The sequence below is a fragment of the Pogona vitticeps genome, chromosome 3, assembly GCF_051106095.1.
Source record: "Pogona vitticeps strain Pit_001003342236 chromosome 3, PviZW2.1, whole genome shotgun sequence".
Taxonomy (NCBI): Eukaryota; Metazoa; Chordata; class Lepidosauria; order Squamata; family Agamidae; genus Pogona; species Pogona vitticeps.
The window spans coordinates 262,585,721-262,600,272 of NC_135785.1; the positions used below are offsets into that span (position 1 = coordinate 262,585,721).

At 45.8% G+C, this 14,552-nt stretch overlaps 1 protein-coding gene across 2 annotated transcripts in view; it reads left to right on the top strand.

Moving 5' to 3' along the window:
* Positions 1-14,552, top strand: part of ARHGEF17 (Rho guanine nucleotide exchange factor 17) — a 187,394-nt gene that overhangs the window by 133,332 nt on the left and 39,510 nt on the right. For both annotated transcript variants that reach the window (XM_072993452.2, XM_072993451.2), the window contains exons 3-5: positions 6,102-6,284; positions 12,003-12,119; positions 13,903-13,995. In XM_072993452.2, coding sequence (XP_072849553.2) covers positions 6,102-6,284; positions 12,003-12,119; positions 13,903-13,995 — 393 coding nt within the window. The remainder of the gene's footprint in view (positions 1-6,101; positions 6,285-12,002; positions 12,120-13,902; positions 13,996-14,552) is intronic.

Sequence of the window (14,552 nt, forward strand, 5' to 3'; positions counted from 1 at the left end):
AGGAGACATACACAGGGTTTGTGTATGTCTCCTGAGAAGTAAGGCCTAGCAAGCTCAACTTCCACCTGATATGGGAATTGCCTGCATCAGCATCAGGTATAAGGTTTTGAAGATTTCAGGGGATGAGGTAGAAGCGATAGAGATCGCCAGACGCTCATAGGGAGATTACATGCTTAACGACCCATCTTGTGCAGTGTTCCAGATTTTGCTTGAACTCTCTGAATGGTTCTGTATCTAATTTAATTTAATTTAATTTTCTGTAAATACAACTGACATTGATTTTAAAAAATAGCCTTAAAGAGCAGCAATGCGGGTCAAAATTTGTGGGGTTTGGCCTTGGATTTATACATTACCTATGCAATGGGCTTTGTTGTTGTTGTGTTGTTCTTGGTGTCCCTAGTAGGATTTCCAAGGTAGGTCAGATGTTTGAGGAGTGATCAACCATTTACAGTGGTGCCTCGCTAGACAATGATAATCTGTTCCACTGAAATTGTTGTTTAGTGAAATCATTGTCTAGCAAAAAGCATTTCCCCATTGGAATGCATTGAAACCTGTTTAATGCGTTCCAATGGGGAAGAATAATCGTTGTCTAGTGAAGACTGGCCATAGGAAAGCCACTTTGCGAACCGCCAGTCAGCTGTTTAAATAGCTGTCTTGCAAAGCTTCGGTCCCGAAAACACCTGTTTTGCGAGCGCGGAGGGAGCTGTCAAAATCGTCGTCTAGCGAAAATCGGTTTGCGAAGCAGGGACCAAACATTGTCCAGCGAAATTCCCCCATAGGAATCACTGTTTTGCGAATCGCTATAGTGATCGCAAAAAGTCAATATCTAGCGAAAAAACGGTCATGCGGGAGAACTGTCTAGCGAGGCACCACTGTATACTTGCCAGTGATTTCCATGGCTGAGCGGAGATTTGAACCCAGATCGACGGAGTCTTAACCCACCACTCTGCCTTACTACACCACGCTGGCTCTTGAGCGAGAGGTTTTTGTGGCATCTTCTTGTCTTGAAGCCGCATCAAATATTTTGATGCCCAGCTTTTCAGCCATAAAGCTGGACCGGGAGTGGCGCTTACGATGCCGCTCTGGATGGTTGCTGGACTGTCGTTCCCATCGATGCCATTAAAAAAAATGTAGAAGCCCCAGTGGCAGAGGACAAAAAACTACGGATTTGCAGGGAGAACACCATGCTGATTCACAGTGACTTTTGCATCATGTAGTCAACAGAAAACGATGTGAATATTAGACCATCCAGGCCGTGAGCATTTCCGGTATTATTTGTTAATGTAGTGGCACCCTCTTTCTGTCATGCACACATATGGATTCGCTTCTTGTGACGATATAGAGGCTTGGCCTTAGCTCTCCAGTTCTCTGAATTCTCAAGGAACAGGAAGCTGCGAAGGGCCAACTCAACATTTGTCCCGGATACGAATTCTGCACCCCGGTCCCCCACCTGAACACATATAAGATGTTGTATTATCAAAGCCGAAGATAATCAAATGAGATACATTGCAGGGAAACAGCATTTGATTGGGGACTTGGTTTGAATCTGTAGCTTCCGAAAACCAATTTTCATGAAGCAAATAAATAGCTTGGGGAGTGAATCCTTTAAGAATTCAGACCTGCCAGTGCAGTGATGTCAGCCCTTGGCTTCAAACTCCCTTGAGCATGCCCAGAAGCAGCGCGGTTGCCATGGATACCAGAGAACACTCATATATTTGGAATTAAAATTGCCAGGGACCTGGTGGAATAGGAGGGAGCAGAATTCATTTTGTCTTCTAAGACAACAGCCTTTCAGCAATAGGTCATAAGCTGCTATTTATGCATTTAGTCCACCCTCCCTGCCTTTTCGTTTACACAGCGCCAATCACAACATAACGAAATAGCACAACCTAAATAAGAGCTTGTTACATGAAATATGTAGGCTAATTTATTTGTTTGTTTGTTTGTTTTATTTAAAGGCTGCCTTTCTCCCAATAAGGGGACCCAAGGCAGCTCACAATATTAAAAAGAATAGAATTTAAAAAGTAATAGGTTAAACATTAAAAAGCAATTAAACTATATGCTTATTAAAATACAGTTGAATAATTAAAAGCAAGTGAACATTAAAAAATATCTTTAAAAAAGGCATTCAGGGGCTCACAGAAAGAGGAGGAGAGAGCAACGTTCACCAAGAAATCATATGGGGTTGCCTTTCGGCTTATTACCCTAAGACAAAACTAGGAAATGTGGGGTGGCCCAGATTAAACCCCATAGAAATATTCCTGTAGGATCAGACCAAAGACCTTTCTTCTGCTCACACACGGCTGACTTCTTCGCAAATCCTTGGAATATTAGTTTTTGGACCAAACTCCCAGAATCCCCTGCTGGCTGGAAGTCGTAGTCCAGAAATTTAATGTTTATTTTATTTACTGTGTTTGTTTGTTTGTTTGTTTGTTTGTTTATTTATTTATTTATTTATTTATTTATTTATTTATTTATTTATTTATTTATTTATTTTATACCCCGCCTGTCTAGTCGAACGACCACTCTAGGCGGCTGTTCCTAACAAGCTCTGCCTTTGGACGCTTGTGGGACAAATTTTTAATTGATAGAGTCATGGATCTAGATTGTTTTTGTAGATTGTTTTTGCTTTTGTTTTTATTTTCGCTTTTATAGGGTATAGATGTAACCATATTGGTTTTTAGTGTGTCTGTTTTTAACTGAACTGTTTTAATGGATGTAGGAAGCCAACCGGAGACTCTTGCAGAGGGTGGTCAGCATATAAGGTGAATGAATGAATGAATGAATGAATGAATGAATGAATGAATGAATGAATGCCTTCCATCTTGCATTCCCCAGTGAAAGGTTTATGGGATCTTACCACTTCCCATTTTGGAGGTGATAAGCATGCTAACTTGCATCCATCAATAAGTTTCATCCTCCATGACTTTAAGCAGTGCCTTTCAGAACAGTTCAAAATTGGCTTCCAGGAGCTACATCTAGTGGCAGTGAATTCCACCGTTTCCCTAGGTGCTGGGTGAAGACTCCCAACCTGTCATCACTCCTGAATCTCCTGCCTTTCAAGGTCATGGTCTGGATTTTTGTATCAGGAGACAGAGAGTCAATATGTGTCTTCTTTTTTACTTTCTCCGTGTTATTGGACTCCTCTTCCTCTCAGGCCTCGCAAAGCTAGCTGGGGGTTACAGATGATGATGGGATTTGTAGTTCAACAAACTCTGGAGGGCCCTAGCGTCCCCACCCCTGCATTAGGACAATCGAGAGGGTTGTGTTATAGCCATCATGGAGAGAGAGAGATGGGAAGGAGGATAATACAGTAGTGGGAACGTCCGTCATGCGACCAAGCTGGTCAAATACAGACTAGAAGATGGTACCATTAAGCAGGATGGTGGCTGAGAAAATGGGCTAGTATAGGAGGCAGGGGTGGACAAAGGACAAGGTCTTCCCAGGGAGTAAGAGACGTGCAGACTGGGATGGGTGGCAAAGCACAGAGGGTAAAAGCAATGGTCAGGCCCGTATTGGGCTCATGGCATCTGGCCATGGAGCCAGGGGCTGGGAGTTCGATTCCCCATCATGCCTTCTTGACGGGGGATGGACCCTGACCCATCGGGTCCCTTTCCAGCTCTGCCGTTCTCTCTCAGATCAAAGGAAGAAAAGAAGAAAGGCTAAATATGGAATGGACTCAATAAAGGAAGCCACAGTCTTGAGTTTGCAAGACTTTATGGCAAAGGACCTTTGGGGGGAATCAGTCACTCACGGATCCACGACACGTACCAAAAAGTTAGCACAGTGGTGCCTCGCATTACGATGTTAATTCGTTCCAGTGAAATCGCTGTAGAACGAGAACATCATAAAGCGATTTTTAAAAGCCCATAGAAACGCATTAAAACCCGATTAATGCGTTCCTTTGGGCTTGAAACTCACCGTCCAGTGAAGATCCTCCATAGCGTGGCCCTTTTCGCTGCCCGTGCAGCAAGGAATCCGTCCTAGAAAACAGCGGGCGGCCATTTTTTTTACCCGGCGGTCATTTTGAAACCGCCGATCAGCTGTGCGAAAATCATCGTTTTGCGATAATTGGTTAGCGAAGCAGGGAACCAAACATCGCAAAGCGAAAAAACCCCATAGGAAACATAGTTTTGCGATTGCAAAAAAATTTGTCATGCGATTTCGTCGTAAAACGAAGCGCTCGTCTTGCGAGGCTCCACTGTATGCTAGGGGTTGTCCATATGCTGTTAATTAGTGGTATCTATCAAGAAGTCCTTGGAGGTCTTTGAAGACGAGGAAAGGGAGCTGGTGCTGAATCCAGGAGGAGACAAGAAGTCATGGAAGGTTTCAGAAAGGGGTCTGATGGTCCAGTTGGTATGGGGGGGCGGAATAGCTGGTCAGGAAGGATGCTGGATAAATGTGATGGGCCAAGAGGAGGAGATATGAGAGCAGAAGGGGAAAAGATTTCACAAGTCAAGGGAGAGACGGCTACCACATGGATCAGATTTTATTTTGCAGAGGGAATAGCAAGAATTTTGCACTGGGGAGGCATGATTCCATTTCTTAAAATCTGCATGGCTCATACGTGCCTAAGATCAGGTTTACATAGATTTTCATTATCACTGGAGAGAGAACCAACAACACAAGGCAGAGAAAGAAAAAAACACTTTTTGATGCTTCCAGAAGCTGCACATTTGAGGTGGATTCCTTTTTTGGCTTTTTAACTGAACAATGAAACATTAATTACAAGGGACCAATGCAGCTTACCAGCCTTCCTCGGAGCTAAAATTGCTGCTCTTTCTTCACTTGAACGAGGGGATGTTAATTAGAATGTTAAATCTTTAATTCGGTACAGTGACATTTCCGGATGGGCTCTTGATTAATTCACACGTACTGTCCTCGAAGGAAAAAAAGACTGGGGGATTAAAAACCCACACATACTCCAGGTTGATTAGGATGGCAGAGGGATGGGAACTAATGGTTGAGAAATGGAAGCCAGAACTTAGAAAATTTACTTTTGAGGACTCCCAGAATCCATCAGCAAGCTTAGCTTAGAGGAGTGAATGGCCGTCATCTTGTGGTAGGTAGTTCTCTAGCTAACCTAGGCACCAGTTAAGCTACAGAAATAGTGTGATTAAATGCCAACTTTTATCCATTCTGAATCTTTCACCATTCAGCTTCATGTCCACCACTAACAGTTAAATTAGGCCTCCTTCAGTCTCAAGAGACTACAGTAACGTGCTCTGAACAGAGGACTTGGAACAGCGTCTAGTGTGGCTGAGGAGGCCACTTTGAGAGTGGCAATCCCTTCCACACTGAAGACAAATACAATCTGTTCCCTGTCCAGCTCCCTGATTCAGCTGCTTTTGGGACAGCCTCTTTGCCTCGGCCTGCTGGACAAGGGTCTCTTCAAATTGGGAGAGGCCATGATCCATCGCCTGCCTCCAGGCTGAACACTCACAGGTCAAGGTTTCCCATCTGTTGAGGTCCATTCCTAAGGCTTTCAGATCTCGCTTGCAGATATCCTTGTATCGCAGCTGTGGTCTCCCTCTGGGGCGATTTCCCTGCACTCATTCTCCATCCATGAGATCTTTTGGATTCGGACCATCAGCCATTCTCACGACATGCCCAAGCCAACGTAGACATCGCTGTTTCAGTAATGTATACATGCTAAAAATTCCAGCTCATTCTAGGACTACTATATTTGGAACTTTGTCCTGCCAGGTGATCCCAAAAATCCGTCAGAGGCAACACATATGGAAGGTGTTCAGCTTCCTCTCCTGCCGTGCACAAAGGGTCCAGGACTCACTGCAGTACAGGAGTGTGCTCAGGACACAGGCTTTATAGGCCTGGATCTTGCTGTATGCCGTCAGCTTCTTATTGAGCCATAATCTCTTTATTAGTCTAGAGAACGTGGTGGCTGCTTTGCCAGTGTGTTTATCACACTTCTAAAAAAGAGTAGATGGAAGCAGCCATATATCTTGGGAGGGAAATCTGTAGAGATGGGGCTACCACTTAGAACGCCCTGCTTTTCGTTTAAAACAATCAGGTCCTGTTACGAGATCCCTTCCTCTATTATAAAACAGACCTCACTTAATTTTCCATTCCTCCCCTTCCAGGGTTACATGAAGCCCCTGAAGCAGCCAGAAAACTCCATTCTCTGTGATCCTTCCTTGGTGGATGAAATCTTTGACCAGATCCCAGAGCTGCTGGAGCATCACGAGGAGTTCCTGGAGCAGATCTCCGAATGTGTGCAGAACTGGCATGAGAAGCAGAAAGTGGGAGACATCCTGGTACAGTCTGTAAGTACTACCACCCACCCGCAGGATGACGGATCCTGTGTTTTCAAGCCCTCTTTGACTCACTTCTACAAACGGCAGAGGAGAGAGGAGTGGCCTAGAGAAAGACTGGTTCTAGAAAGAAAGCTGTGGGTGGCATTCTCTTCAGTGACAACCCTATGCAGTGGGTTGTGACTTTAGGAAGGATGATGGAGAAACCCTCTTATCCATTTTTATCTTCTCACCACTTTTTAAAAATTATTATCCTAAGTAGTGCCGCACTATTTCATATTCAAGGGAGTCTCTGTGCTAGGTTGCTGTATTGCTGTAGCGCTATGCCACTTCTCAAATTGAACCACAGAAAAGAAAAGAAAGAAAATCGCTGGGGCCTGTGGAATGACAGCCACACACACATACACACAAAAAGGCAGGGGCAAGGGGATCAGTAATCAAAAGGGAGAGAAATTGGAGCCATCTGAAGTGCTTTCTGGATCCTTCTCATGGGAGAAGAAGCCTCTCCAATGTGGATGGTAGGATCTCTCAAGTGCAAGATAAAATAGATTTCACAGAGGTTAAGAGTCAATGTGAACTGGATCACTCCAGATTCCTCTGTCTAGTCACGACTCCGTACGTCATCTCTGTACCTGCTCAGAATTCAGTCCAGCTGGTTGTGCGTGCATGTTGAGTTTCTTTTTATGGCTCCGGGATGGCTGTGGGTTCTGCCAGAGTGAACACCTGCAGTTGCAAATTTACACTTTCGCTCTCCTGTCTGTAGACAGAGGCCTAGCTTTAACCTCAAGAGATTGGCTTGTTGTTTTGGTTCAACCCCCCAGGCTCTTGAATTAGCTGAGAGCACAAGCATAGGGCCAAACAGCATTGCATCAGTAAAGCTGGAGGTTAAGTTTATATGCTCCACTAAGGGAAGAAGAAGAAAACAATTCAGGTGAGGCCAAATTGCTAGTTGGCCAAATTGCTAGCTGCACCCATTCTGTAGGTCCCCCTTTGAAAAACACTTCTACAAACACAGAGACTGAGGGTGGTGGAAAGCGAGGGCGTTTGCTGGGGATCCCAGTGCCCCTCTGTGCGCACGTCTGAGATTTGCACTCCGGCTGATGAGACACCGTGTTCTCTTATCTGAGCCAACATTGCCGCTGTGGATGGGACTCCCAGCCCCGAATCCGCTTTTGCTTCTAGGTGACGGACAGGGACAGTCGCTGATGTGAGCCGCTCGATGTACCAGAGACCGAAAGCCTGAAGCCCTCTGAGGCTTGTCAACTGGAAAGCCGGCTTCCAGACTCTGGAGGTCGGCTTGCAAGCTGAAGGTCAAACGTTTGACCATACTGTGTGTTTAACAAAAGAGGTTTCTAGTCCTCATGGTTTGGAATATTACTTCATCGGTGTATCTGATGCCAGAAATGGACCACGTCGTCCTTTGTGATGCTGGAAAGGTTAACAGCACAGAGGACTAGGAACTTCCAAACGAAATTTGAGGCTCTTGAGATGCAGAATTCTGTGGCTCATGTGGCAATCCTGAAGATACACAGGAGACACGCAGGCCCTGTTTGCAAAGTCTCTGACGGTGCAGGGCATCATCGAGAACGAAGACGCCCGGGAGATTTGGGTCTCGTTTCTCCAGCTAAGAAAACACAGGTTTGGTTGAAATCCGAGAACCTGGAACCTGAAGCGAGAGATGCCTTCCTTCCTGAACTCAGCCCCTGACAATCTGCCGCCCCGGCCTCTTTCACATGCTCTCGAATCATTTTCCCTGGAAAGTTATTTTCTCGGAAAGAGCAAGTAACAGATGATGCTGCTTGAAAGCAGAGGCCCAGGAGGGGAAAAAAAAAACCAGCATCCCCCAAGAGGGAGCCTTCGGCAGGAGATGCTCAGCAGGCAAGTCACATCTGCTCGGTAGGTGTGATGTTGGGGAGGACGGAAGGCTCCTGATGTGGGCCCAGTGAAGCTGTTCTTTCCACAGCCATCCTGCAGCCAGCATCTCCTGGTACCCTTCTCTGAAAGGAGGGTCCCTTCACCTGCAGGGGTGCAAACTTCACGACGGTGCACGGAGCGAGGTGCAAAGGTGTCCAGGGAAAGGGGCCAGATACTGCAAGAGCAATGATGCGCTCCACCAAGAAATGGCAGGCAGGGCTCCTGTGCCTTTAAGAGCCCCCTGGAAGAAGACCTTTTTGTAGATGTTGCTTGTGTAAGGGAAAGGCTGGCAGTTTCTCCTGGGGTGGGTAGGTGGGTAATACATCCCCCCCCGTGATATTGCTGAACATAAGAACCTAAGAAGATGCCTGCTGGATCAGGCCAGGAGCCCATCTCATCCAGCTACCTATATCTTGCCGTGGCCCCACCAGATGCCTCTGGGAGCATATGGGACAACTAGATAGCTGTCTCCTGAACCCCCCCTCCCCTGCATTTGGCCTTTGGAGGTCCCTTCCTTCGAAGCCTGGAGATGATACATCCCCATCATGGCTTGTCACCTCCAATGGGACTTTTCCTCCAGGAATCTGTCCCATCCCCTTTGCCACCCTTTTAGTCATCCTCTCATTCTTTGCAGCCAGGCCCAGAGCGATATTCCGCTTATGGGTCCAGACTGTTTTCACAGACGGGGCCGAGATTTCTGTTTTCTCCAAAGTCAACTCCACTGATTTAACTACAGCTTTACCTCCAAGCCTATATCTAGGATTGAAATTTGCATGCCAACCATCTGGTGTTTTCCTTTTTCCATCCTATTACAGTTGCAAACTAGAGGAGGATCCACTGAATCAGATACTCCGTAGTAAGTCACTACTGTATTTATGTCAATCCCACTGAGTATCACCAAGAAGCCCCCTTCGACACACTCTTTAGGGACTGAACTTGTAAATAGGGTTTAAAGTCGCCTAAAGTCAGACTTAAGCATGACTTAGAAGCTCTAGTTGGATCAGCTAAAAATTCTGTCCCCTAATCCCAGATGTTTAAATAGGATGAGTTTGTCTCGAGTACTCAGTGATTTGGGAAATGCCATTGCAGAGAAGTATCCTGCACTCTGACGCTAAATCTTTGTCCCGGAAGCCAGTCATGGTGCTCAGATACAGTTTGGGTTTGGTCCTGTGAGGATGCAGAGCCCAAGAGACCAACAATTTGAAATCAAAACAAGGACACCCTCAGACATTGTACTATTCGATTCAAAAGACTGGGAATGTGGAATCTACTTTGTAGATTTTTAATGTGACTAAATATGTGTAAACTCGGAGGTAAAGAAGAAGGAGAATCATAGAAATCATAGAAAAGTGAAGTTCGAAGGGGCCTACAAGGCCATCAAGTTCAACCCCCTGATCAACGCAGGAATATCATCAAAGCATATCTGCCAGGCGATTATTCAAGTTTTTCTTGAATGCAGGACGGAATGATTAATTGATTTGTTAAAGGAATCCTTGTGAGCTTTTAATTTTAAAAAGACTCCCCAGAGTGTGGCAGTCCTACTTTTGGCACATCCTGAGAAGACGGGATTCTTTGAAAGAGACTTTACTGCTGGGAAAAGTGGAAGGCAGGAGGAAAAGAGGAAGACCCAACACGAGATGAACTGACTACCTAAAGGAAAGCACAGGTTTCAGTTTACAAAATCTGAGCAGGGCTGTTGAGGCCGGGACATTTGGAGATAGACCACTCATGGGCCGTCATAAGTTGTGAATGACTTGACGATGCACAGCAGCAACAAGAACAAGAGTAAATAATTGGGCAACTCACTGTTTATTGCAATTGTTTTAATATAAGGATATGTCAGAACATTCTGCTCCTGGAAGCCATCTTAAAAGTTGGTGGCCAAGTGAACCTGGTTAGTCTTTAAGATGCAATTAAGACTGGTCAAGTCTTTAAGATGCCATAAGAGTGTTTTTCTGCAACATGTTGCAGAGGCTCACACCACGGGCTTGCTGTGGCAGAGAAGTTATGTCTGTGTTGATGACTTGCTAGTGTCCGTACTCCCTTTATTTAGAAAACAACAGCTTTGTTGCTTCCACACCATTGTTCCTCTTCGTGCTCAGATATAGGTGGTAGCTTAATCTGTTAAATAGGGAATTAATAGAGTCCGATATCTTTAACCAAGTGCCTGAACAGCAACACTCAGTATTTTTATACTGTGCTCCTGCTGAGCCTTGCATGGGTTTCTGTAGATGCTATCTTGGTAATGTTTGTAACGCCTGTGTAAAAGTAGACCACCTGGATTAAGGGAGATGATGTTAATACGCAGAAATTGATACAGATAAATGATGACCCGAACCAGCCAAGACATGGGCTCCCCAGATGGCTGCAGGGATCGTTTGGCATGTGATAAGAGCCGTACATTCCCATTTTAAGCCAATAAAATGGAACAAGTGGAAGTTGGTCCGTTAAAGCAAAGACGATCTCGATCCACCAATCCTGGCCACCTACCTGGTAGAATCAGAAAATAAGAGCCTTACCTGTGTTCTCCTCTTGCCTGCATACCCATGTGCATATATGTGTAAATGTTCACTCTTCCCTCGGGCTCTTTGGTTCCATCTGTCCGTGCAGTTCACTCTGTGCCACCAGCAGTGGGCATCAGGTGCCACTGAATGAAAGTGTAGCACGAGTTGATAAGTAAGGCGTCATCTGAACCAGAGGTTTCTCATTCCTAGATCACTCAGTTCAGCAATACACTAGTCCTCAATAGAGATGAGCACAAACTGCAGGCTTGGCGGTTCGTGCTGGTTCGTCTTTTGCACGAACGGGTGTTCAGTGTTTCTCAGCCTTGCCACCTTTGGCGGGCGCCCACTCAGTGGCATCAGCACCCTGGGCTTCCCTGCCCTGACTCCTCCAGGGGCTGCCTCTGAGTGGGTGGCTGGACTGGGAAGCGAGGAACCTCTGTTTGTATTGTAGGACGAACTGGCACGAATCACTGAACCAGCAGTCCGTGCCCATCTCTAGTCTTCAGGTGACTTGCTGACGATGGGCATTTTTGCCACAAAGGATCCTGGCATTTCAATATTGTTTTTCGAGGCATCGTGTCCCCTTAACCCCCAATGGTCACTGGTATACACCAAAAGTAGGACCTGATTAACAGACGTGTTATTTCTGAAAATGCTGAAGTATTAAAATCAGACACATTCTTTACAGTTGCTGTGTTTGCACGATCAAGGTGCAAGCGGAGTCTGTTGTTCTTTTCTGGATGACCGGTCTCCAAGCAAAAGCAAGCTTATTTGCAATTTTCCAAGGTGTAAAACAACTTTGGAGGATGATCAGATCTCTGCTTTTTAAGGCAGCTTTGTTTCTAAATGTGAAGCTGTCCACCTCACCTGATATGTACTTTGTGGGGGGGGGAGGGGGAACCCTTTTGTCGTCACATGATCCTCAGTTAATTATTCAGATTGTTGTGCTCACCGTGTGTTCAAAGCAGGGAGGTGCTTGTTTGCATCCTGGTCTGCAAACCAGATACACTTAGAAAACATGTTTGGCAATATAGCTCTTTTTCTAAATAAGCTTTTTAAAAAAGGTTTGCTACAATAATTACTGGTTTTATTTATCTAAACTGTTTTTAATTGACAGGAACAGAGGTGATAAAATTTGAATAATTCCTAATTAATTAGCTATCTGGCATTGCAAATGAGGATTCGTAGCTGCCTAAAATGAAAGTGACATCATTGCTGAGGGTGATGTAATGACCTGGGGTTTTTTTCTGTCTGACATCACTTTGAATGGACTCTCTCAGCGTTTCATTAGTGCTTTTGCTCTTCCCCCCAGTTTTCCAAGGACATCCTGGTGCACATTTACTCTGCCTACATTGACAATTTTCTCAATGCCAAAGATGCCGTGAGGATTGCTAAGGAAGCCAGACCAGCCTTTATGAAGTTTCTGGAGGTAGGTTACAATTTCATTTCCCTCTTGCGGTTGTATAAAACAAAAGACAGCCATGAACCACGATCTCTCCAGCATCGTTGCTAAGAACCTAGCCGATCTGAAGTCTCATCGGGTGGCCTGGGAGTTTTGCAGATCTAAAGCAAGTGCACATTTTATGCACTCCCTCTGTTGTCTCATGCGCTAATAAAATAGCAGATCAGATCATAACGTTCCTCAGACCACAGTTTTCACGTTCAGCCTCTTGGAAGCAGCTTTCGTGCCTCAGACTCCTTTTATTTCAGTTTATCCGTCGGTGTAGATTTCTTTTGTCTGAAAATGTGGTCCTACTTCTTCCCATGAGAAGAAGAATTCTGCTTCTTGGAAAGAAGTCTTTGTGACTTTTAGGACCTTCCTGACTCGGTTCGTGAACCAAATTGATCCTCACTCAGACTAACTGGCTTTTCCCCCTAACCCTGTCCACACTGGTTCCCTCCTGGTGTTTGACTCTCCCTCTTAACCTCCCTGATGGCATGAAGATTAGAGAAGTTGCTGCTGCTGCAGAGATCTGCAAGGTGCTACTTTGAGGAAGCTTGGCCTAGCTAGGCTTTGATCCCACGGAGGAATAGAAGGCCAGTTCAAGCTGCTTGTAAAGATGCACCTTTGCTCCTTCGCACTCATAAACTCTTAAGGTAAAGGTAAAGGTTCCCCTTGACACTGACTCCAGTGGTGTCTGACTCGAGAGCGCAGTGCTCATCTCCGTCTCCCAAGCCGTAGAGCCAGCGTTCTGTCCATAGACAGTTTCCGTGGCCACGTGGCCAACGCGACTTAGACACGGAACGCCGTGACCTTCCCACCGAGGTGGTCCCTGTTTATCAACTCACATTTCTACATGCTTTTGAACGGCTAGGTTGGCAGGAGCTGGGACAAGCGACGGGAGTTCCCTCCATCACGTGAATTTGATCTTACGACGGGTGGTCTTCTGACCTTGCAGCACAGAGGCTTCTACGGTTTAACCCACAGCGCCACCATGTCCCTTTTAAACTCTTACTCAGCATCTCTTCAAATAACCTTCCACTGGCTGTTGATCCAGGCGTCTTCAAGCCCTCGGTTGCCTCTGCCAGGGGTACTTTCTTCAGGATACTTTCCTAGCTAGAACCGGTGCCCCAGAAAGGTTGGCACCCTAGATGTTGGTTTCTGATGCCCTCTGGTGATGAAAAGCCCATGGTGTTGGGCAAAGCCATAATGTTTGCTTGTCTTTTCTCCCACACCCTTGCCATGTGTACATATTGAACTGTTTGTCTCCAGCAAATCAGATGCGATGGTGGCGTGGATTTTAATCCCCAAATGCTTGCACTGGAACAGATCTGTTAGTCTTGAAGTACCACAATATTTCCCTTGTTTCCCTCAACCTCCTACTTTCCCCCTTTTTTTCCCTTTAGTTCCTCCCCCCCCCCCAAAAAAATCTAGTGTTCCTGAAGCCATTTTAATGCTCCAGATTCCTTTTTCATTGAGTTTCTCCATCCGCTTGTATTACTTTCATGTAAATTTCTGTCCCTCTTTCATCTACTCATGTGCGCAAGGCTTCCAGTTCTGGAAAGCACCCAGAAATGTCGGCACCGCAGGCTGATTTCTGAGACCTTGGAGAGAAACAGCTTGTGGGGTCGAAGAACCCAACGAATGCGGGGATCTTACAAAACAAGCATGTTGCCAACCCGCTCGGGTCCAGATACAGAATTTTCGTCCAGCACCTTTGCAGGTTTGATTTAACCTTTCGGACTTTTTTCCCCACCCCCTTTTCTTCTAGCAAAGCATGAGGGAAAACAAAGAAAAACAGGCCCTCTCAGACCTCATGATCAAGCCGGTGCAACGGATTCCACGTTATGAACTCCTGGTCAAGGTGAGCCAAACGGAGATGGACCGCTCTCGGTGGTTCCCTGCAGGGTGTGATCTCGTGCGAATTCACGGAAGGGGGGCAAAGGGTTGCAAGAGCAGGCGTGTTTCACTTGGTTATGGCCACATAACTTCATCAGAGGAAAGTTACTTTTAAAAAAAAACATAATCTTCAGAGTCCCATATCCAGTGGCTTTTCTGGCCTCTGAACCTTATACCTCTGGCTTTCACCATTTTAATGCAACCACTTGGAATAGGGTTTTCTTAATTTTCGGGGTGGAGTGGTGACTACAAATCCCACAATTCTCTATTCTGGGAGTTCTACCTGGTAGGCAGATGCCTTCCAGACACTTAAGTGTGGCTCACCCTGGCAGAAAGGCCTAGCTTGACCAATGTCTGCCTGTTCAGAAAGACCCCTCCGAGCTAGCAGTGGGGCAGGAACATGAGGCTGGGGGGAAACTGAGCTAAGCCTAGCTAGGACTCAGCACCTTCCGGTTTCAGGCCTTTCTGCCAGGTGAGCCACACTGAAGTCTCTGCACAGTGTCTTGTCTATCAGGTAGAACT